General features: G+C 39.8%; 1 protein-coding gene across 2 annotated transcripts; it reads right to left on the bottom strand.

The window, feature by feature from the left end:
• Positions 1–318: 318 nt before the first annotated feature.
• Positions 319–25,674, bottom strand: TMEM164 (transmembrane protein 164; the record flags this gene model as incomplete). Of its 2 annotated transcripts, XM_080352456.1 has the most annotated exons (6): positions 319–525; positions 911–1,011; positions 5,636–5,714; positions 12,711–12,777; positions 14,163–14,212; positions 25,210–25,674. In XM_080352456.1, the coding sequence occupies 6 exons, from the start codon at positions 25,576–25,578 to the stop codon at positions 319–321; spliced, it is 873 nt and encodes a 290-aa protein (XP_080208582.1). The 2 variants fall into 2 exon arrangements, with proteins under 2 accessions (XP_080208582.1, XP_080208583.1); XM_080352457.1 differs by lacking the exons at positions 12,711–12,777; positions 14,163–14,212 and having other exon boundaries at positions 25,210–25,578.
• Positions 25,675–26,080: the final 406 nt, after the last annotated feature.

The raw sequence follows: 26,080 nt of genomic DNA, 5'->3' as shown, positions 1-26,080 counted from the left end.
AGGTAGCACCATCACACTCTTTGCTGGAATGTGGACAGATCCTGGCCTCATTTTAAACAGTGGCTTAGCAAGATTCTACTGTAATCTACACAAAATGTATAAAACACGAACCTTTTGCAGAATAAGGCCACTAATTTTGCCACTGGCAATAGGCAGTGAGAAACAGCAGTTTAAAAAACCCTCACTTGATTACAGAGGTGTTTTTGAGGCAATAAACTGTGGGGAGAAGTAGAAACGCATTGTCCTCTCAGCCCTCCTCTTTGTTTTCCAGTAGAAGTATCTTGGATTCCTGTACGTATCACTCTGCGGGGACACATTTCAGTCTATTTTCTTAGCCGGGAGTCTAAGCAAGTCCAGGGTACATTTAAAGACGGGGACAGCGCTGTAGTACAGCAGGATTACCAGCTTCCCGTGAGCCATGGTCATGACAGTCTGGTGTCCGGACGCCCAGATTCGATACCAGGGCCCGTAAAAAGGATCTGAGATGGCAGGACACAGCATGTTGTTCAGATTCACTTCTGTAGCCTGAGAAAGTGACAACATATGTATAAATTAACAGTATTTTCGGGTTGCACTGATTCAGACGCCTAAAATGGTAATTCTGAAATTACCGTAATAATCGAAAATGTTTAGGTGCCGATCTTTGTTCCACACAAGCTTCCAGAAGGAAAGCGGATCCAAATTCAGTTGTGCATTTAATAGATGGATTTACGCAGGTACGTAACAAATTTATGATATATTTTATTGATGCTTGTGCAAGACAAGATGCAAATGCCCACTGAACACGCAATTAAAAGTTTGCATGCAAGTACTCTTATCCATATATATCTGGACACTTTGAAAAACTAGTCAGTGTTTTTACTTCAAATGTATTTGCGAACGATCCATTTGTTAACCTGTATTTACTTACCAATCCCAGAATCTGCAAGATGCTAAAATGATACACAAACATAAACCCCATGGATAAAAGAGCCCACCAGAAATTGCAGAGTGGTTCTGGAGTGTAGATACCTTGAAAAGAGAGGAATACATCAATATTCCAGCTGAACTGCTGTGTCCATCCAACACTCATGAATAACCCTCTCTCTTCAGTGGATGTCAGGGCATCCGGCTTTAGCTGATAACCTCCTCAATACCATTATAGTGATTAATATTCCAGAGCCTTATTTCTTACCTGGAGCATCCCGATCAGTTTTTTCCCTCCTCCTGGTCCAGCGGGAAGATGTTACACCTCATTAAATTTGCTGGTTTTTCACCAACACCAGTGATTTTTACCTCATTCTTCCTTCTACCACAGAAGTACCACATGATTTTGAAATATTGTAATAGTGCACAATGAATTTTTAAAAATCAGGTTATTTCTACTTAAACACCAGCTTCTTAGGGGATCTATGGCTTCAGCACGCACAGAGCTAACCTAGGAATTGGCAGCTCCAGCACAGGGCTGCATGAGAATACAACCTAATTGCCGCTTCTTAATTTTATGGTTGTTTAACTATTCAAAACTTGCATCAATAACGCCCAGGAACAGAACAGCTGTATGAAGTAATCAATCCATTAATGACAGACTGTGCTATTAAATGAAAACTGCTCTGCAGATAGTTTCAGATACACACTACAAACAATATTATAATCAGTAGATATCACACAGTTACCGTAAAATATTTTTTCCCTTCAAATGAAGACTCGGATATCACATTATTCCTGGGTTCACCTTTCTCTCTCCTCCCAAAACTGGGTTTTGTCATTTTATTGACAAAACACAAAGTCACGTCATCTAGAATGCACCAAGGAAACTGGATCTAATAAAAGCACCCTTAAATACAAGACTATTTTTGGAATTAAACACTCAAACATCATATGGTGAGAAGAAAAAACCAGTTTACAGAGTTCTCAAGATTCTTCCTAGCAGACCTGAAAATTTCAGTGCAAGATATGGGAAAAACAGTTATTTTCCTTATGACTTTAATGACTTGATCTAGGGACGCAAAAGATGCACAATGTCACGCGCCTCAGTTGCTACAAGAAGTAGAGTTCCAGATACAATGGCATTTTTAATCTGCCTTTGTCTGCTCTATGACCCATTAGATATGATTAAATATTGGAAGATGTGTCAGAAAAGCTATAATCCAGAGACCTGGATATTTGGGGGGACTTACAGTGCAGGTAGCATACAAACACTAAACCAGAGAGGAGAAGCAAGCTGTGAAACATGACTGGAGGGAGAAAGCAGTCATTGAACGGCTGAGGGAACTGCACAAGATGACACAACAGATCGGTGGCATAACTTGGCTCTCAACCCAAGCTTCTCGTGTCCAGCCTCAATCTAGTCAGGGAATCACGCTTCACAAGTCACGGGGGAGAGCTGCTCAGGTTCCTCCAGCAAAGAATCTCTCACCGCTACAACCTCCCTCCATCACAAAGCTTAAAAAAATACATCAGTGACTCCCTACAGACTTTTGATCTCGCCGTATCATAGAAAAATCCCTCCTTGCTAGGCTTTGCAACCCTGAAAAGAAGAGTGTGATTTTTCAGCAGTAGCATTACTTGGACATCACGGGACAAAAAGGAAACGATGACCTTCACACAAAAATATTTCAGAGCATTCCGGATTCCCAGGTGTGCTCTGGGAAAGCCATTTTAAATTAATGCCTAGGATATTTTCTGTACATGTCTCATTAGATAAATAATCACTATAGATTTGATTACAGTCCCGCTCCTTGACAGGTGACTGTTTAATGGAGCAGTCAGGCTATTTTCTGTTACCAGAAACAAGCAGGACAATTGAGACCCAGTGGAGTGGTTGTCTGAACGGCCTGTGTTGGCTTTGGTACAAGCTGCTTACATAGGAAATACATTTCAATAGGTAGCAATGAGTTTCACTCTATTCACAGGCCAATTCTTACATGTTAAGCACTTTCAAAAATGTAATCCAGCTGCCAACCTGGCACTGTTCACATTCTCAAAAATACTCACGGCCCAGCCAGCTGAGTGTTCAAATGAGGGTCATCCAAGTAGGTTGGAGATCTGCTCTTGTGTTGAAATAGCACGGCAGTGACTACTTCAGTTTAAATTAAACTTCATTATTTCAATAGCATTGATAGGAAGGATTTCACACAGACTGAAGGGTTTGGGGTTCCTCATCTGCTTCTGCAACACGAATCTGTGGGCCTTGCACATGCCATCTGGTTAAGTTTGCTGTCTAGGAGATGGAAGCGTGGCTTTAAAGACCAACAAAGAGCCTCGAATTCTTTTACACTGCAACTTAATAGAAAGTAATATTTCTGTGAAAACATAACGCAGGAGAAAATTACTCCTCTGTTTGAATTAGAGCCTAAATATAATACATTCTTTCAGTTTAGTAGGGTGTTAAAATAATGTCTGTTTCCTAATTAATGTCTAGCTTTCCTTACCACTGCATTCAATAGAGCTTTGCCAGTTTTCCAGCCTTCAGTAGACTCGCAATTACAGGTAAACCTGATTAATCCAAAACTCAGAGCAACTATTACAATTCCTTCATATTCCAGCCTATAAAAATGCGAGGGCTAATTGATTTCCATTTTAATTGCCTCGGTCAATGAGTTAATTCTGGCAGCGCGGCCTGCTGAGCCAGCCTAGAGACCGAACTTCTTTCCAGGGGAAAACAGGGAAAATGTTCTCAAGAGGATAAGCCTGAAAAGCAGTTTCCCCACAGCTGCTCTGAATTCTGTGTAGATCCCAAAATACTACCTGATGCCATGGGATTTCCATGTCCCTGCATGCAGCTACTGTCACCAGGATCAGCTCAGACAGGGCTTGTATTACCTGCTGCTCTCAGAAACTATTCTTTCTATTCCTTACAGAAATAGCAGCAGTTCTTCTACTCAGTACTTTAAAAAAGGTGCTAGTGAAATGACAAAATATACACAAAACTGTTTAGGCCAAGTAATTTTTCCTTCAAAAATCATGCATTAAGTCTCCTGTGGCACCAGCCATAACCACCACAAAACTCCACGGGTGTTTTGCTAACGAGGAATTACAGTCAGGCAGGTGATCAGGAGCCAAATGCCAAGAATTGAACAGTTATTGGATACACAGCCTACGGCAATCTCCATTGATCTTCAGCCAACAAAGTTCTTTTAGACATGTCAGTGCTATCATCTCAACATTAGATGGCGGCAAATGCTGGTAAATAAAGGGCCAACACTTGGAAAAGGGCACCAGGGTGACAACTGTACGGCACAAAGCCCTTCAAACTATAGGGATGGTCCTATCAGCCCCAGAAAACAGGTACTGAAGAACCCAGAGAAGCTTTACTTCAAAACAACCAAAACAACCAACCAACCAACAAAAATCAAAGGAAAACATCAAGTGGCATTCAAGGCCAAACTTCAAAGCCAATTAAATACACATCTTAAAATGATGTTAAGCGGGAACTTCAAGGCCATCAAAAGAGGTGATTTAAGGAGACCAGGAGAGCTCGGTTTGCCATTGCCTACACTGCAGGGCTTTTTGCACCGTCCCCCCATCCCGCTTCTGCACTGATTGGGAGCTTGTGTAACTTCTACAACTATACTGCACTTCAGTATTATTTGCCAGAACTGGGGCTATCCAAAATGGGTTAAAATTCAACATGGCCTGCATACTTCTCTGGTAAGAGAAAGAAAAAAGAATGATCTTTTGAAGTATGGTAATTCTCTTTTTCCTTTGGATCGTTTTTATTTAGTTTCACTCAGCAGCGAAAACCAAAAAGGTTACAAATCTATAGTGAAATAAGTGTGAAGGATTATAAGTGACCGCTGGTATAAAACACAAAAGATTCACCGCAATGGAAGAGGCTGACTGTGGTTCTTCTGAGCGTTTGCTAAATCGTACCCCACTGCTTGACATCACATTCTCAGGGTTTTCGTTACAGGTTACTGAGCATCTGGACCATAAATTAGCATCTTTTATTTCCTGGATGAAACAATTTTGGTCTGTTAGGCATGCAGCCGGAGGCCCGTCAACGCTAGAGGGGGGCAGAGCATCACACCAGATGAACACACATGGTTCCCTTCTAACCAGGGACAATTAGAAAAATCACTGCCCGCGGAACAGTGTGGGATTCCCAGACTTACCCAACGATTATGGTACAAGTGATTGGAACACAGTATTAGCAATGTTGCTAGAAGAGATAACAAGCAAGCATTTCACTAATATGTGCCACTACATTTCATCAGAGCTTCAGAATGTCAGGATTTTATCTAACTAGGCAATTAATATTTACATGGGGTATAGTGATAATTTTTTTCAGCTCATTTTAAGTTGCAGCACTTCCCTAGAGACACACAGGAAGGCAAAGCCTTAAAAATGCACCCCACCATCAGCTTGGAATATTTCAAGACAGCAGAGATGCTACTCAAGACGACAGTGCAAATTATGCCAATAGATTCTTGATATCCCTCTGGGCAAGAGCACGTTTTTACTGCCATTTCAGTGCCTGGCAGAAGAAGTCTTTGCTACCCACGTTACAAATCCAACACCAGAAACTATTAAGTAAAAACACACAGAAAACTGGTAAAAAGGAGTAAGAGAAAAGCCTGTGGGAACCATTTAAGTACAGCGTTTTCATTGCGTGGGACCCATTCAACACGTAGAGACTGAAGAGCCAACCTACCTCCTTTCCCCAGCAGATAGATGGGCACAACATAAAGCATCACGTGCTGGATGTAATAGATTTCCATTTCAAATGGAAGCTGTGGAATAAGGAAAATACTTGTCAATGTTTTTCATCACTAACTGAATTACAAGAAACCGTTTTCCGTATGACCCACGACAACCCCTTCAGTTCAGTTATTTTATCACCTGTGTATATTAACAAAGAGATGACATTAATGGTCGGCGCTCTGAATGTGCAGCTACCCGTACACATTCCATCCCCCTGGCCACAAATGCAACTCAGGACTCCAAGCAGACAACTCGCAAAGTCAGGCAGGACAACAAAGAAGGAATAACCTAAGATTGCTCTTTTCCCTCTCTTAGTTAGGATAACTTGCCAAGAACAACGCAAAACCCTCAAGTAACGAAGCCAGAAACTATATACACCCCATATGACAGAGTAGCCTTTTTAGAGAGAAAAGATAATTGCTACCTTGTGAGTGACAGAACTCTATAAATGAGGTCTTCTATATAGAAAAGTATAGAAATAAATATATAAAAGTAATTACTGAGGAGGCCTGTGCAAAAATCAAAAGACCTGATTCACAGCAATCTGCATGCACGTGTGAAATTACTAAGCTTCACCAAATATAAAATAAAATAGAAAACAAGCAGTATTTTATTGGTTTTAAAGAGAAGCTGCAGAAGGATATATGTAAACAAGTTACTTGTTAGTAGTAAATCAGATATTTCTCACCTGCTGACAGCTTTTTGGGAAATGACAATTAGTCACTTGTGTGTTTATCTAATTTCATGTTAATTCTTAGAGAACTCAGACACACTGTGCTAAAAATGACTTGAACCACAGCTCTGAGTTTAATTTGAGCCCCTTAATCGAGACCCAACTAATTCTAGCTCTTTATCAGCTAGAAGAGGCAATGCACTCTGAAAGTTATTCCCAGCTATAAATGCCTTTGCCTACATCTATTTGCTAAACTACAGCGACACATTTAAAACCAAACACTAGCAGAAAAGGTTCAACCTCAAAATTCAGAATTGGGCTTCTTGCTGCGGCTCACTGACAAAGCTGAAATAACACCACGCAAGTAGGAAATGTCACAGGAGTAATGCAAAGCCAGGAGCTTTGCTTCAAATACAGACTCGTTCTATCATTCTACAGGCTAAAGAGAATCGAGGCGCAAGTCCCACCACTGCGGCTTGTCTGCTGGGAAGGAAAGACAAGAAAAACCCTAAAAACCTTCATTTTCTATTAATGTTCTGAGACACTGAAGTCATGGTATTGAAACAGAACATTACAAAAATATCTACATCAACAGAAGTTAAGAGAGGCTGAAACAGAGTTGGGTTTTCTTCCTACATAGCAGTCAATCAACAACTGGTAATTAATATAGTGATCTTTTAAATTCAACAATAATTCTTACACCCTGTTTTAAATGTCAAAGATGCTAAAGCCAACAGCTGGATTCTGCCAGCCCTGGCATCCCCAGCCGAACGCTCGCAGTGTCCTCATGGCAACCTCAGCCAACTCTTGAAAGACTGAGCTAAAACAATCTTCCCTACCATCTGTTGGGTTATTTTTTTCCAAGTACTCTGCACCAAAACATAAAACCAAGCAAGACGATAGCATGCAAAAGCAAGAACTTCAGGGGAGTTGTGAGATTTCTTGAATCTAAACCTTTTCTGCTGTCCCGCATTGAAAGACACAGAGATCAAAGTGAGGGACTCAAAATTATTTGGGAAGAGGTTAAAGCAGTTTTCTGAACTGGAGCAAAAAGCTGGAACTGGCACACTCCAAAAACAAGAGCTCCTGAGATAAAGAACACAACGTGAGGCACTTACTCCTGCCAAGGAGCATTCTCCATTTAGTATCTGTGGTTTCAGAAGAGCTTCTACGCTGGCTGAGTTGTGAGGGCTCGTTACACAAACAGGACGCTCAGGACACTTCTGAGAACACAGTAACAGTTGTTTTGCTGCAGTAGCCTTGACAATATTTTGTGTGTGTGTAAAACAAAACATCTTTTTTTGCCCTATAAAAGGTTGCTTGTTCTGAAGCCTGGTGAGTTCCGCGAGTGCATTTCCTGGTACAGAGCTGCAAAAGCAGAACTTGTGTAGAGCCAAGCACTCAAGTTGTACAGCCAGGCTACGAAAAACACAGAGAACAAACACAAAAGATGAACCATAAAGTCGCCCTGAGCAACGGACTCACCTACCGCTAAAGGTCATGTCTATAAACTGTTCTATCAATAAAACACTGGCAAATACCACACAGGTACCATTTACACGCAAAGAGAAATGGCATGTGAAGACAAGGTCAAAGGGATCACCCATCAGGATTTAAAGAATCTCTCTGTGAATACAAGTAAGCACTTCGGCAAGTGGTAAAGTTCTAAAAAAATGGAAAAACTAACAAACGAACAAACAAAAACAACAAAGTAACACTCACAGAGCGAAGTCAAAATATTGAGCTGGTCCCTCTAATAATATTTGACCATAATCACCCATGAAGGCCACGTGTATTTAAACCCAGACTCCAACTATCTCCACGGGCCCCAAGGGACTTGTCCTCTCCTGGCAGATGCCACGGTGGAATCCCAGCAGTATTTCCCCAGAACAAACCAATGATGTTCATGGCACACTATCTTCAACCACAACAAAGTCCTGTCTCCCTCGCCAGCATCACTCCTGCACTTCATCTTGTTTCGCTTACTCAGAATCTTAAAACAACTAATGGTACAACACAAAAGGGCAAATTACCTATTTCTTCCACTAACAATATATTCCGGGCTCCCTTAACAGCATAAATGAATACAGAGAGCAGGTTACAGTAAGTTATTTTTTTCTCTTTTAAAGAGTCTTACTTGTGGCAAAGCACATCTGCTCCAGCAATGCATTGGTTTTAACACTGGTATAAAATCATCCACATTTCAAAACACACCAAACTCTTACTGGCATCCACAATTCTTCTAACATACAAGATCAAAGCATGCTAACTAAGTACTAAGTGCTCTGGAAATATTCAGACTTTTTACATTTTGTAATGAAGTTTTTTTTAGAATATAAATGATGTTTTGTCCTCTTCTTACAGTAGCACTCCTCCCTCTGTTAATTATTGATACCTTGGTCTTATATTTGCAAGAAGAGCTCAAGCACCGTACTGTCTTCCTCCATCGCCCTCCCCAAACACTGTGGAGTACGGCAGAAAAGGGAATAGAAGGAATTCAGCTCCTGAACTCTGGACTTTTCTGAAGAGCACCCAGCATAAAGCCCAGTAAAGATCAAATGTCATTCTGTACATTATCAGTGCTTTGAGTATTTGACTAGCGCTGTATTTGATGTTTACTGTGTCCCATAAAAAAGCACGGCTGTCTTCTGGTCACGCAATGTGGTTACACAAACCAGCTACGCTAATGATGCAACGGGCACAATCGGGCACTTGCAGAGTCAAGTTTAAAAACAGGAATTATATGAGGTAAATAACACTAATTTCAGCAACAGTATTTTTCCAGTTCCTCTAGAGATAATATTAGGGCTCCTTATCACCACCAGCAGAATGTAGATTGAGATGATCAAATAAAAGTGTGATTGTAGACTGGACTTACACATTCATACCCTTTTAACACACATAGCACAGGTAACTGCTGAAAGATGCAGAAACCTGGGTCTTAGCGCCTCCAGCAACCAAAGCACAACCTCACAAGAGCCCCAATGTGCAAGTGCTCCAGTATTTTCCCCGTACCAGTTTAGATATGACATAATGTGCTACCATAATGATTCCATTCTGCTGTGTAGGCACGGGCACTTCAGGCAAACTATGTGGTACACTGAATTATTACCTTAATAGTCAACAGAAATACTGTCGGCAATGATCAGAGGCGCTACACAGAGTGCACTGTAAGTACTTCTCAGAGTACGATTCTGCTCCTAAACCAGATTTAGAATGCATACCTCTCAAGCCAAATAGTTCTAATAATAGAATATAGCAGCTTCTGGAAATATTAAAACTGCACCATCTCAGCTGCGTGAGCAGGGACTGCAAGTCCAACACCTCTGGGACACGTCCTTTTTTTTACTTTATCTATATCAACATTTTCAGGACATCATCTTGCAAAAAACCCATTTTTAAACCAGCAGAAAGAGTTTCCTTTAAAATTTAACTAATGCAATAAGAAAGTTCAAAATAGTTACCCTGCAAACAGTGGAAGTCTTTGTGGCGGTTGGATGAATTTTCTCTCATAGCTAGGTTATCAGAACCTACACTGTCCTCCATACAATATAAATACAGAGTAAAAAGAAAACCTTCTATTCCTGTGTATCTTCTTATACCTTCCCAGGCTCCCACTTGGGAACCCAGCGATCTGATTCCCTTACCATCTTCTTCTCTGCTTACTTAAAGGTCATGGACGTTTTCCATACGTTCTGGTGAATTATTAATGCTGACCAACACTTATTTGCATCATGAGAAAGGAATGAAATTACGAGAGAAAATTAAAATACCCTTTATTTATGAAAGGGCAATAAGGACTCACAAACATTAACTGAATAAGAAGCAAACTGTTCTGTCTTTATCCAATGACTGTTCCAAAGCACAAAAGTTAACTCCAACAGCACACTGTCAATAATTTTGCAAACCTGGAATATTTAGTTGCCAAATAAATACAAGTGGGCGCATCTGCTGCTCAAGACTGTTAATTGTTGGCACCTCGACACCATGCCAAGACAAGGTATTTTCTTGGAAAGAACAGAATAGAAATGGAAAATGTCAAATTGCGCTACAACTGTCAAAAAAATTAGTTTTCAGGATAATTTAGCATTGAATCGTATATACAAAAAGAATACTTACAGTGCATTAAGTAATGTAATTGGGAGCCAAAAGACATGACCCTAACAGAGTGAACCACAAAGTGTTGTAAGAGGTGTTCTGGAAATGACTAAACGCGAAACACAGCCCTGAAACAGCGACTGGGGAGAAAATTAACTCTACCCCAGTCACAATCAGGACAAGGTTACAACTTCTTACAGATGTCACTAAATCTACAAGATTTTGGCATGAAGCATGCACACGCTAAAAATATATCTTAAAATACCATGAAAGAGAAATTAAAAAGCTCAGGCATTGAGACATAACAGTTCTTGACAGAATCAAAAGTTTTTCACTTAGATCCTACAAACCAGAGCACGCAGTATGGACAGAATTATTGTGCTTTTTTTAAGCTTCCTACTAAGTTTTAAGAAACATTTCTCGCTTTCAGGACAGTGTCAGTGCAAACAACTGCAGTGGCAGCTGCAGAGCAGAATGTGTGTCTGCCACGAGGGAATCCGGGTCAAAGCAGCAGGGCCATAAAACATCACCCACATTATCCTGTGCCAGGAGAAATACTGAACAGAGAACAGCCCACCAAGCAGCTGTCAGGCCAAAAATATCCTAAGTTGTATTTATTCCAAAAATATTTGCTCTTGGACATTATTCTTTGGCTCCTCTATCCCTAATTAAGGAACAAATTTTATATAAGTAGTCTGTATTTTTCCTGTTTAATCACCACTGCCCTAATACAAACGAGATCTATGATGATGGCAGAGAAAATGCACGCTAATGATTTATTAAATATTTCAACATTTTGCCTTTAAAAGTTTACCCAGAAAAATAATTTTGTTATGTTAAAGTTTCTATTTATTTAAAAACTAGATAGTCTGAAATACAAAATAAAATGAGCTCTCCTTAACAGGAAAAATCACTTGTTTTATCAGTTGATGCCCCTCCAGCACTAACAGGTTTTATTAAAACATATTTGCAAACTGCACATAAGCTGTTATAGTATGGAAAATACTGTATGTAGTTACCAGATTAGGAAGGGCAATGTAATTCTTGAAAGGACTCCAGGGTTACTATGCAACTTAATCCACTGAAATCTGAAAAAATATGATCCATCCTCCTGTGCTCGTGCATGTCATACTGTATGGAAGATTATTTTTAACATGCAAAAGCCGACAGATGTATTATCCTCTCTCTAGTAACTAAACTGTGCCTCAGTCCAAAATTTTATAGTCTTAAAAGAGCGGAGAAAAGAAACCATTTCCAAGCCAACCATAAAGCTGTCAGTTTTCAGGTCTCTTAGCTACCAGTGTGGCCAATCAACATAGCATATCATCCGAAAAGTTCAAAACAGATGCGGATTTTTAGAATTAATCTTATTAAGACAGTCAAGATTTGCAAACAGAGTAATGGAGTCTGAAGTCCACAACAATTTTGTTACTAATATTAATTCCCATGCTGTATGGATACAGATAAGAGTACTTCATCCAGACACCATAAACACGTGAGCAGATAAATTTAAGTGAGCTCTATCTTAAACCAGACATTTATATAACTGCAGCAGCAGATTTTTGGAAATAAGTCAAATGACAAAAAATGAACAAGCATGTCGGCATATGTGCATATACACATAGACAGATACCCTCCTGTGCAGGCAGAACAGCTCTTAAAAATCCTCCTTGGAAGTATTTCATGTGGCTCAGACTCAGAATGACGTTTCTAACCATTAACTCTCCATAGGTTTAAGAATCTTACCAGGCACAGCAACAGGCTAATTTTTCACCCAGGAGACAAGAGTTTTATAGCAGATTTGAAAAGCTGGATGGAAAAAAGAAACCTGTTCTGCCTAATATGGAGGAGAGAGGGTGACAGCCAACAACAGTTGGCATTTTCCATGCCTGAGGAATCTTACACTTACATATAGTCTGAAACACCTGAATTTGGAGCGCAGACCGCAACACTAACCTATGAAAGCCTCTTCCAACGCCATTCTGCTTTGCCTCCGTTGAAAAGCTAGGATGGAACTGACGTTGGTTTTTTCCTACTCTTAGAATACAGCGGTGTTAACTTTCCATGTTGATTTATAAATATAAAAAAGTACAAGATTGGTATTTCGGCTCCACTACAGTGACCTGTACCAAAAATCTACAGACTGGTAAAATGAGCTTTAAAAAAAAGTCTCAAAGCAAAGGTCTAACAACTTTGCAAAGAAAATCTTTTAGAAATAAATAAAAAAGGAGGAGGAAAAGCCGAGTACACTCACCAGGCGTGTGTTAACAACAGGAAACAGCAATGCCAAGAGGGCCCCATTCAGCATATGCATCTGCAACCTTAGAAAAGGAATGTGATGTTATTTTCACAGATAGAAATAAATCGCCATGTTTTCACATATTTTATGTAGTATCTCTTCAATAAAAGGGAGCAAAAGATTTAAGAAGATTCTTTTGGGCTTGAATTTGAATAAAGCCACTGTTAACTGCAATAACCAGATACCGCTAAATGCAATAACCAAGATAAAAACCTTTATTTAAATACACACTTAAATGATTTCCTAAAGTAGGACTGCTTTCTATAATGAGCTTTGGATTCCTAGAAAGCCTGGACACCTCGTTTGTGTTAATCTTGTTCACAATGCAAGCAGCTAAATAGTTGGAATTTTACTGTTCGTTTCTCTTTCAGAACTTAAAATAGCATATTTGATAAAGGTCTTACTCCTCTCTAGCTCTATAAATGTACAGCTTCAAAGTCCCTTAAATAAATTCGGAAGGAATTTGGAAGAAGTCCCTTAAATAAAAGAATTACATTAGTCAAAATGCAACAGCAAGCCCTAAGCAACGAATAAGGAAGTACTGTTACCATACTGTATTTTGTATAGATTTCAGACACCTTTTTCTGAACCACTGTTGCATTCCAACAACAGAAAAATAGTATCTATACTGTTTCAGCCTTACTTCACGTAAGACAGAAGGTAAAGGAATGAACTCTATAACATTGCTTGTCATAAAACTGTTAGGAACGCAGAAGTAACTTGAGGGGGGAAAAAGGTACGACAATTTCAAAACAGTTCCTCAAATGTAATTTACATGCTGTCAGGGTGTTAGAAAAGCTCCTTCTGAAACACAACAAATGTCGTGGCCTTCACTCTGCAGTCGGTCTTCTGCAAATGCACAGTAAAACCAGGGTTTCCTGGCCACCAGACATACTTTTCGTGCTCTCTGTGGTTCCTAAGTTAGTAACAACACCCAATACTTTAGAAAAGCTTGCAGAGATCTGAGAAATACCCAAGTCAACGAGAAGTTGCTTTCACTATTGACCTTATATCCACAATTTAAAAACTAGACCCATACTGCACGTATAGTCTTCAACGAAGCCCAGATACTATTTTTTAGCGAGGATAATAAAAAGGTACGAGGCACATGACATAAAGTACACAAGGCCATATGTTAATCTGTAGAAAGACGCCTGCGTTCTCACCTGTTACTGAGCTCATTCATGTTGTTAAACAAGCCCAAAACCACCAGTACAACAGAACCGAGGGTAATCGGCTCAACACCCAAGATTTAAGCCCTGGCCCTTTTCAACATGTTGTTTTTCACTCTAACCAAGACACCTTTCCAACTGGATATATATCTTAATATTTTATGACTTCAGCTGCGATTAATTTCTACAATACATTATGCAAGTAGACAGAAAGATGGTCAGGAAGAGCCATTACCTGAAGAGAATCATCGCGCTCCGACACGGAGGACAGGCAAGAAGGAAAATCTGAAATGTTAGAAAGAAAGTGAAATTAATGATCTCTTTTAGACTCCATTTTCTAGACCTTTCTTTCCCAGATCTGTATGTCACAAATAATTTTGAGCCAGAAGAACTTCTTACAGCAGAACTAGGAAAGACTAAAGATCTTGAACAAATTAAAAGATGTGACATTACCTACATATGAAAGGGTTTAAGCCGCATGAGCAGCATCTAAGGTTCGGCTTCTGCCAGTGCCTAAGAAACAAGGCAAATTCTAGCATATTTGATATTGTCATTATAAAAGGTCTCTCATAATTATAGCAGATTACTCTACTACCAATCATTTTACTACAGCATCTCCTTTAGCCCTCAGTCCCAGTAAGGTCCTTGCTGTGCTATCGACCCAGTATTTACAGCAACAATAATTCACTTTAGTAGTGCAGGAGATCTCATACGAGATGGTGTCTATAAATGCTTCTTAATACTCCCCAAAATAAGGCTACCACAGGATCTGCTCTATGCAAAAGCTTAGTAACGATCTTTAAATATATCCGTTGCCACACTCAATAAAGCATTTTTAAAGTACTGTAAAAATTTCAGGCAGTAAATAACCAAATACAGTTGGAGCAGCATGTTTGTTTTTCTTTACAGGCCATACTCCTGCCATAAAGAGGACCCAACCTAAATTTTTATGTAATATTGTTGATTTGTACCAATGCCCCATCTATAATTTAGAGGATAACCATCATCTTTTGATACCGCTGTCCCAAACCTCTCACAGCAACTGGAAATACTTTGTATCAGCAAGTCTTATTCTAGATACAAGAGACTACTACAGAAGTGTTCAATGATAAAAATCTCACTTTTTATATTGTCCACAGCTTCAAAGAAGAGATTTTGGCCTACTGTCTGCTAAGAATTATTTCAGACAAAAAGGCATCATGCTTTTTCCTGCTGTTGCTAAATAAATACACCATAGATTATTTCACTGTCAACCTATGAAACAAATTATCATTAAATCGCTCCGAGTGAGGACATTTGGAGAATGTGGCTGCTTTGTGGACAAGCCAGACAAGTCACCATTACTACTGGAACATGTACTTGTCTGAATATCACCACCGAGGATAAAAAACAGCTAATATTCAAAAAGTATTCATTGTTACAAAGATTGAGGTGGACGTACCAATGGAAAATACTTCACCACCGTGGAGACAGGCAAAGAAGGGAACAAGTTTCACAACTGCTTATTTTTATGTCAACTCTGATGCAAGAAACACAGTTTCAGGAAACGATGAGGGGAAAAAGAAAATATTCAATATTTTTAAGCATGCAAGTCCCTCTGTTATGAGGGATCTTTTAGAAAATAAGTCTGACTCATCTTTTATGACAGTAGGGAAAACATAACTAGAATGTTTCTATTAAAACTTTCAGATGAGTGAAAAGACCTTCAGATGCTTCAGCTTTACCAGTTTAATATCAAGCACTTTCTCTCTAAATATGTATATACTTTACCTAATAAATAAACCTCATCTTCTTAAAAGGGATGTTTTACAAGATGCGCTTGTATCTGATGTTCAAAGAACTGCATCACTGAGTAGATTCAAGCATTATAAAAAATGTAATCATTCAGCTCAGAGTAATTAGCAGTCTTAAAATATCTAGTTCACAGCAGACAAGCTCACAAGCTCCAACACAAGTGTTCACATACTTATCCCATAATCATATTACATTTCACTGTCATACTGGAAATAAACCCTGTTGCCTCGCAGGAGGACACAGCCACGCTCTACAAACGACGCCGTGTCGCATTGAATTAGCAGCACGGCTGTTTTATTGCTGGAACTCTCGAGGTTCTCAGCGCCCGCGCCAGCACAGATGTTAAACCCGCTCTGCTGGCACATTGCGGAGCTCTGGGGCAGGCAGGACGGTGTATATTAAATCACACCCAACTAGGGTTCTCTTGTTCAGGGTAGAATAGCTAAACCTTCCATTTAGAAGATATTTAAGAGACAACCTCAACGTCCCTCCTTATTCTGTCACATCTGTTACCTCGTATATTTTCACGTTACAAAAAGAAAGGCAAAGGTTTTAACCAGAAATCCAAGATGTACAAAAGTAACTATTTTGAGAGGGGAAAAATAAACTCTAAAATATACATTGTCTGACAGGCTGAATTCTGGCACAGTTCTGATCATTCCCTTCCCCTTTAACCTCTCTCTCTCAAGAAGAAAAAAGGCAGATTTAGAAAAGGGTTACAGAGGTCAACAAGAATGATCAAGAAGGACAGAACACTCTCCATACATGGATTCATTTAACACACTAACTCTTCAATCACTAAATTATTATACTATAGGCTAATGAGAGTGAGATAAAAAGAGGGTACAAAATCCTGAGTGGCCCTGAGGACACACATAGATAAGAAGTTCTAGGTGGGGACAATGTTGTGGGTCAGGACGTCTCTGTTTCGCCAGCACAGAACTAGAAGATTCTACAGTTGTTGTCAGGCAATAAACTGCTATAAACTGCGAAGAAACTTGTAACACGCCAATGCACAAACTGAAGCTCGCTTCAACCTTGAGGATCCGGGTGAAAACAGACGTCATAAATTCTTCATATTTGCTCTGCAAGACCATAAATACCATTGTCCATGCCCATATGTAAAGGGTAAGACACAGCGATAAGGTTAAATGTTATTTAACTGTAAATGCGCAAATCATCCTTTTCGCCCACGATGGTTAAACGTAAGGCAAGGAACATTCAAACAGCTGGGTAATATAAAAGATCTAGAAGACTTTGTTAATTACATCTCAATTTTTTTTAAGTTCAAAACAACAACCCTATCATTTATCAGAAAGTAATGGTTTAACAACTTCATACAGCTTTCATTCAGCATCTAGGTATAGGTTAGATGTCAACTGCTTTTGTATAAACTATCAGTTCAGCATAGAACAGCCATATCACTTAAAAGACATCTGTTTGCCTTCTAAAAGGTAACTTAAAAAAAATCACAACTGTGGTTTGACAAGTTCAGACTGTCGGATCTGAAAAGAGAACAGAGATGAGAGATGTTACATTCTCAGTGCTAAACAGCAGCAATTTGAATGTATTTAATATTTTAGCATTAAAAAAACCCACAGCTGTCAGACAGGTTCAGGGATTAACTAATGTGTCCTGTGGAACTGTTAGTCTACCATTAAGAATACTCATGATTCAAAGCAACATTGCTGGCAGAGCCTTAAGTAATACTGCAGTAAAAGTAGTTTGTGTTAAACAAACCAGACTCTGGGAACATAAGAAGCTGCCGGTCCCTCCCTCTGACCTCCCAGTTTCCCAGTTCCACCCAGGGATTGCAGCAAGGTGAACAATTTCCACCTGATGTCTTGTAAATTATATATACGTTCATTGTGACACTGTAGGTTGGTCTCCCCTTCCACAGGCTTAGTTTGTTTACTGGACAAACCTGTACTCACCTCTCCCCTTCTACGGTCTTAGGTGAAAGATTTCTAGATTTCTCATAATTTAGATTAATTATTAACATAAGACTCAGGTCTTTCTATGTGTGCAGTGGCATTAGTTATCACATCTTAGGAATTAGTGGTTCAGAGAAAAAGTGTCACTGAGGTTATTTTTCTTCCTATCCTCACAAGCCCTTCACTAGCAGTGGGTTATTTCCTTCCCCACTCCTAACTTAGAGCCTCAGGAAAACTTGACAATCAACAACTTAAGTGGAGGTAGAAGAACAAAAAAGGCTGAATTTAAAAACATATTCAGAAGCCGAATTTGTTAAAGAAATTCAACTGGCACTGAATATAGATTAATTTGCATTTACATCCGACAGTGACGGTGTGGAAGCTTGCATGAGTTCACAATAGGATTCTCATGTACATATTCATATACATTCTGTTTTGTTACTTTTTCCTCAAGCATGACATTTCATATCAGTTTCCTATGGAAGTACAACCATCATAGAAATGTCCTGCTCTACTCTGCCTCAAGTTACCACCACCTTTTTCTTGTCACAGTTCACAATTCCTCCATTTGTAGGATTTTACGACAAAAATTTGTAATCTTTAAAACAGCAGGATGATAAATATCTAATAACTTTATAATTACAGATAATTTTTTGCCAAAGAAACAGAAACAGTAATACAATCCATAAAAAGCTAAAACACATAACATCACATTTCTGATAATTTAAGTTGGCATTTCACTAACTACCAAAGTATTAAAACATAAACAAATAAACTTGACACTAACAACTGAGCAATCTGGATAAATGTAAAGCCTTATCACCCCTATCTCAAGCCCTGAGGAAGTGTCACAAGAAGCATGAGTCCCGTTACACTCTTCACAGGTTTCAAATTCATGGCAAGAACTTGTTCTGGGTGCACAGTTCCAGTTGCTGCCGTGAATGTGGCCGCTCTGCAGCAAAACTCATCCTGTGATTAGGAGTGGAAACATTCACAGTGGTGCAAGGGAGACAACAAAGAGGGGTTTTTCTGAGTGGAAATGATTAGATAGAAGTCATCCCGATTTGTGGAGTTTATAAGGTGTCCAGCACGGTTCCTGCTGCTGTTTGACTTAGTTCCACGCTCCACTGAAGTTCCTAAAGGCCTCAGGCAGCTGAAACATCAGTTTAAGCTGCTACCAAACAACCTGTATGGAATGGTGTGTGAAACCGCTAAGTGGGTTAAAAAAATCCACCCCAAAAATACATTATAGCCAATGGTGGTACATTACAACACTGAAACAGTTATTAACAGCTCCGTTCACAAATAAAAATATATATATTAAAAAAAAAAAAATAAACAGAAGAAGAAAGAAACCAAAAAGGCCCCTCTCTCCAGAACATATTGCTCAAGCTACATATGTTACACTTTGTTCGATATTTGCTTTAAATCTCTGACGATCTAATCAAAACAAACCAATATATGCTTACCTAATTATTCACCTAATGACCTTTAGGATAATAACCCTCAGTATCAATATTTGGGGCAAGAGAAAATTAAGCTTTTGCAGCTAGAATTTCCAATCATTCAATTCCTACTGCTTTTTAGAGAGTGATTACTTCTTGTCAGGTCCTCACTTTTTAGATCCATTTTTCCTAAGGATATGGAGAATAAGGAGAGAATTACCAAAGTATGCATTCTATCCCCAAGCACAGCAGGCATTTCCAAATCCCAGAAACTTCAAAACAGAGGCTTAACCTAGAGCTTTAGACTCCAATTCCTCAACTAGAACATTCACTGGTGCAATGACATGTTACTGTGATGTGATCCCTGTCACCTTGACTAAAGCACCCACATTTTCAGCTCAAGATAAAACACGTACTGGCCAAATCTTGTCTAAATTAAAGCGGCTGAACCGTAATCTTCAAACAAGGAAAACTGTGAATCACAGGATTAAAACACATTTGCTCATCTTTTTATAAGAATCCTTGCCTTGCTTCATACTAATATTTCTCAATTTCTCTACTACATGCTGAGACTTACTAAAAATAAGCACAGTGGCAAACAAACTATACACTATGTTAAAATTATCACAGAAAAGCTTTTCCTCAGCTCAATAAGTAATTATGACATTAATTACAGTATCAGTTAAAGTCTCTCAACTTCAGTTGACAGCACTTTTTAAACACAACAACATAATTGCTTAAAAGTAAATTGTAACAATTAAGAAAAAATTGACAGTTATTGGAACCAAGGGCAGATTAAACTATACAAGAAAACCATGGGGTTTTTTTAAAGCCAAACTAACAGGTCTGGATCATCCCAGGATAAAGGAACTGATAATCTGTCTCATGACCTGTCACTTCAGATCTATGGCCCTTGAGCTGCTCTCATCTTCCCACCAGTAAAACACACTCTCTTTTGCAAGAAATAAGGCTTACCACCAAGAAATACTGGTGCTTTCAGTGCTGTAATTGCTCTTCATCTGCCCTTTTACACCACGTGCTATGATGAATTTCCTCTCTACAATCTGCTTTAAGAGGAATTATCACAAGTTAATGTGCAGTTGTATAAAGAAAGACTTGTATTACGCCCATCTAAAAATTGAGCTGCATACTTAATAAACCAGTATGTTCGCGAGCTGTGATTGTGCACATCTTCCACTTACGTGACGAATTTTATGCCTACCAGACAGCATTTCAGAGCACTGAAAGGATTGCTGACCTCGCAACAACAGCCTCATGCACCTCCTAACATACTGATTTGGGAATAAAATCATACTGTACTCCAAATATATAGCCTTGTTTTTCTCCTTTTTTTTTAAACAATCCTAAACATATCAAATTTTATTAAATCTCCGTTTTTTCATATCTTCTGAAACCGAGTCCTGTCTTCTGAGGTGCTTTAAAAATTACAAGTTCTGCAGGTAGCAGTACTGGGTTTTGGACACAAAAATTCTGTAGATACAGCAAATACGCACACATACAAAAAATAATATTTATAAGCTTACATTTACAAGCTTACATTTTGAAAAATGTGTGTATATATATATATCCATAAGAAATTTTGCCTTCACTGCTCTACATCTTGCCCAACAATCTTCATATATTAAGCAGTGAATGAAACTACTGAAAAACATCTTTGATTTAGAATACTGCTACCCTTTAAAAATTGAATAACTCGTTAAACTTTTCCTTGCAGGCTGCTGGTCATGTAACCCAATATCATCACTGAATGTTCATTTCTATAAAAAACTACTGAATTTCTATAGCCAAAAGTTCTTCGTGTTCACTCCCAAGTAACAGGATCTGAATCTTGCTTTAATTCAAGGTTTTGAAGAGACAGAGTATAGAAAACTATACACAACTTAACTGGACTCTTCCAAATATTACAAAGCATTTAGAAGCAGTGTATGCAAATGAAATCAGGATTCACACTTTTCAATCACAGATGACCACAGATGAGATTTTTTCCCAAGGTTTAAAAAAAATGAGGAAGAAGAGGGGACAGAGAGGGAGATACTCAGTTATATGTTGGGATATATTCCCAAGTTATACAGAATTCAGTCAGGCCATGTTTATTATGTAAGTTCTGAAAACAGCCCATTGTTTCCAAACACACAGTAACGTCTTTTGCAGAGGACAGAAAGGAACCAGGTCTCTAAAGAAGCTCAAACTGGAAATGATGAACACAGGATTTAGTATTTACTGAACTGCAGATGCACTTTGCACTGGTTCTAGTTATGCAAACATCAGATCAAGATCACTGGATGAAACTGGACTCTCCTATACTTCTTTCCCTTGCCTTTTTTCCACCCATCACTTCCTCTTTAGTTTACTTCTCTTTACCTAAAAAGATGACTGTTTGAAGTATTCATTCAGCTATACGGGTGTTTCCTACAAAAACACTGTCTTTATTTCAGACAAGTGTCTATGCTTTACTATCTTAAGGATGTCCTCAGTCCTAAAAAGAGAAGAGTGGTTCTGAGTTTGTGGCATTTTTTGTTTGGTTGGTTCGTTGGGGGTTTTTGGTGTTTTGTTTTGTTTTAATAAAGGTATTCAAATAATTTTCAATAAGACTACTCTTGATGTAAAGGAGTTCAGTATGAATTTGTTCATAGACTTCCTCCCCACTGCACCACACACTAACTAAATATTGTACTGTACAAAAACAACCCCATCCCTATCAGGTAGCTGTTAAAAAAACCCACTGAAGTTTCCATTTCACCTTTGGTTTTATACATACATATATATACATACATTTAAAAAAATTGAAGTATGTATCCCTCAACGATGCTGCACTTGCGTCACTAGTGAAGAAACAATACTGCCCTTCTTCCTCCCAAACCTGCGCAAGAAGCTGAACCCAATACTAGGGCTGGAAGCAAGCAGAACATAACTCTACATAATTCAACTAGGTGGAGAATGGCAACTGATTCTCTGAATCTGATTAACCATGAGGACTGTTTAGGCAGTTAAATACGCCCATTTAATTGACACTTCATCCTTGCAAAGACACAGCTAAACTACTTCTTCCCACTTTTGAAAAAGATTGAATTTTAACACCATTTGGCATGACAGGCAGGAATTGGACACCTGATCAAAACAGACTCATTTGTAGAACTCAGTATCCTTTATATTACGCAGTTTTGTCTGCCCAAATGTACCACAGAGATGTAATTCCCATTTTATTTTGTGATTTCATGTCAGTCTTAGGTCTTCTAAAAGCAAGACTTCTGCTTCTATGCAGTGAAAATCTGAAGGATAATTTCCAGTTCCACATATTTTTGGCTCAGAGCCCAGAGCCTTTGTTACTCTGAGGTGAAATACTCCGAGAGCAAAGGAAAACAGAACTTGAGTGAAAGAAGAGACCTTCACCACCAGCTCCACTTCCCTTTGAAGTGATCTTGATTATTGTAGCACATTTCATCTCTGCACCTCCTACTTTGTTCATCCTAATGTTTAGGCACAGCAGCAGGATTATGTACAAAACTTCACAGAAGTGAAAGGTAAATTATATTTTCACATATTTCTTCTTGCCAACCTGTTGCCCTCAGCAAATTCAGGCCAGAAAAACAATGCTCGCAAGACTCCAACTACAATGTGTTACTTTTCTGCTGATGGAGGTCATAGACTATCTTTGTATTTAACCTGTTTTCTCTGCTGAAAGCTGTTGGTTTTGCACCTATTTTCATCCTCTACATTAAGCCCAGGCCTATTTCTAATACATCTGCTTAAGGATGAAGAGGCATGACTTCTGGATTTTGCTGACACACCCATCTTTTCACTTTCACAAATGCTGGAACACCATTTCTAATGACTAATTAGCACAGGTTTATTAAAAAAGCTTCACAGTTGGTCTGAAAGAGATTAAGAACTGCCCAGGCCTGACTACAGATGCTAAGTCTCTGTCTTCTTGAGGGAGAACGTTAATGAATGAGGTAAATAATACTAGTTCCCCCACTTATGTATAAACATTAGCTTCTGCTGAATATGTATCACAGCCTCATATTATAGTACTATATCAAGACAATTAAACATTCAAATCATAATGATAACATAACCTCACCTTCTTCCCAGAGAATTAATAGGAAAATTTTCCCGTAAGCATTGAGTATTGCCAAGAAATGGAATGTGACTATATTATTTTAATTATTTATAGAGCTCCTGCACGCCTCCTACTTTTCCCTTCTTTACCAATACTGACTAATTGATTGCACAACAATTATTACCACTTCATGGAAAGCAAGTGTCCTACGGTGTAAAATACTGAGCTAACATTTCATCACTGCTTAGGAATTTATATAACCTAGTAATTAAGTTCAGGAACTGTAAGTTAGTTGCTGAATATTGCTGGAAGAGCTTGTTTTTCTCCTCTTGAAATAACACCCATCTCCCTCAAACTTCTGGTACAACCAGAAAAGCTGTTTCCATTCGTGTCAAGAAATGCTCTCCAGGAGTAGAACTATAATCAACCGGCTTGATCTGATCCAGCCCAGATCACTCAGCATTCTGCAAAGGGAGACTAAGGACAGCATTGCTCTGATTCTCCTCTGTTACTGACCTTAGACAGATGTTGTTATCGTGGCAGCTTTTCTGAAAGCCTTTTTGACATTCAATTCCTGAGCTCAAATTTGTAAGCTGTCCAGTGGTGAGCGTACAATATTAGCAAAATTAAACAAAATAATAATAATTTTAGACATTTCTCACACTCCTTACCAAGCTCAGCAAAACTGACAGTTAAGTACATTCATGGGACTATCGACGGATACAGCCTGTAAGCTTTAAATATCACAGTTCAGTAACTGTTCAGGAATGTTTCCATTATTTTGGAAGGTACACAAATTGCACATTCTCGTGCATCAACAACCAAGCCACAAGTCACTGTGGTGGTGTTCTCCCCACCAACACCACCTGACCTCTTCCTATAACAGTGCTCAAGCATTAACCACCAGTGCTGGTCCTGACGGATGCATCTGGTCACGACAGATGCGTCTGGCTCAAAGTGGGTTCAGGGGAGACAGGTAACAACGCAATAGCCTCTCAAGGTTACTCCTTGAAGCTGAGAGATTCCTTGCTGCAACAGATCCTCGTTAAGTGACTGAGAGCACACTAAACTTCGAAATCTAAGTGATATGAAGGATTGGTTGTGCATATATAATGCTTTAGATGTAAATGGCTGACCAAGACTGAGACTAAGTCTGGATTCAGCCACACCTGGACTCCTCTCTGAGAAGGAGTTTAGAAAACAACGGGGTCCTTTCTGAACCTCATGACTCAGCGGGAGGGTCTCCCTGACAGTTTTGTCTGACCCTATCCTCCTACACAGTCAATAATCAAGTGTACTTCACCATCGAATCTTGTTAAACCATTGACACATTTATCATTGAAATTTGTTACCTCGCTGCTTTATATCAATGAAGTTTATTGTTGCTTCTTTTTCCAAGTGAAGCGCATCCCTCTCACTTCAACAGCGACCATCATTAAAGCACATACTTTATCCACAGGTATTAAGCCAGATCAGTTTGTTCACCCCATGTATGAGACATGGGTAACACTTGCTTCCTTACTATTCCCTTTCTAAAATTAGAGAAGTAAAACAACATTGTCTGCTCAAAATAAGGAGAAATTTGTTTCTTCGAAACCTTCACAAAATACATTCACACCCCTAAGAGTCACTTGCTTGAGAAAGTTGAACGTAAGTTACACAGCCACTTTAGCAATAATCTTGTTTTCATCAAATTGCGTGCAGATTTTACCACTGCTGATGATGGAAACAGGATTTTCTATTCCTGAAACAAGGATCAGGTGAAAGTAAGTGCTGAGACAGCCTTATCTTTTTGCATTTTCAACCAGAGATTTGGACGTTAGTCATAGCTACAATTTCGGTTTTTTATTTGACTAGGGTTTTTTTAATATATTTCAATTCAGATGATTAAAAACTAAGTTTTAAAATGTTTACACCAAGATTTGGCATTTGTACTTTTGCTACGCGCTTTTGGTCCACAAACCAACTATGAGAAAAAACACTGCTTTGCAAGCATAAAACTAAAGCAAAACTTCCTGGTTGACTTACTTGCATCATGGTGACCACATGGCAGGGGTTCAGGAGGTAAATGACAGTCCTGGTGGCAAACTTGAACCCCACCTCCAGTCCAAAGACGAGACAGAGCACCACCAGCAGCACATTCTTGCCCAAGCTCTCCTGCTTAGTCTGAGGCTGCTGCAGCAGATGAGTCTCCAGCTCCCTGACATGCAGCTGCCGGAGCTTCCACAGGGACACGAGGATCTCCACGATGCCCACGCTGAGGAAGACCAAACTCTCCAGAAAGCGCTGCTGCCCGGAGAGAAAGGCCGCGCACTCCGGCCCGCCGTTGCCAGCAAAGCTGGGGTCCACACCCCCGTACATCCAGTCCAGGAGATTATGGAGGCTGTACCGAGACATGGCGGGACGGTGCCTCTTCTCCCCCCTGTCACTGTCCAGGAACGGCTAGCAGCACGGTGGACTCAAAGCCAAAATGCTGTCGGGCTGATGAAACATGAAACGCAAGGGCAGCCTGTCTGTGGTCCCCTTCCTTCCTGAGCTCCAGGTGAAGCAATCAGCTCAGCTCGGGGCAAGGCTGATTTTGACTTTTCCGTGCGATGCACAAGCAGCAGCCTGCAAGAAGGGAGGAGCCACGGATGAATGGAGCCCGTGAGCAGAGACGAAAGCCCCTCGCCTCAGGACCCGTGCTCTCCCCCGCCCGGCACTGTCCGCCCACCCCCGCCTGCACTCGCCGCTCTTCCCTTCCCGGCTCCCGCAGGGCTGCCCTTCTCGGCAGGACACCCCGCGACCGGCCCCCTGTCCACGCTCCGCCCGGCCCCGGCACCGCCCGCCGGCCCCTCCGCCGGCCCCGCCCGCGCCCACCCCTTCCCGCCGCGCGGGCCCGGTACCTCTGTCGGCGGGG

This window comes from Nesoenas mayeri, assembly GCF_963082525.1.
Source record: "Nesoenas mayeri genome assembly, chromosome: 13".
NCBI lineage: Eukaryota > Metazoa > Chordata > Aves > Columbiformes > Columbidae > Nesoenas > Nesoenas mayeri.
Note: the sequence above shows the minus strand (reverse complement) of the source record. Positions and strands in the feature narration are given on the sequence as shown.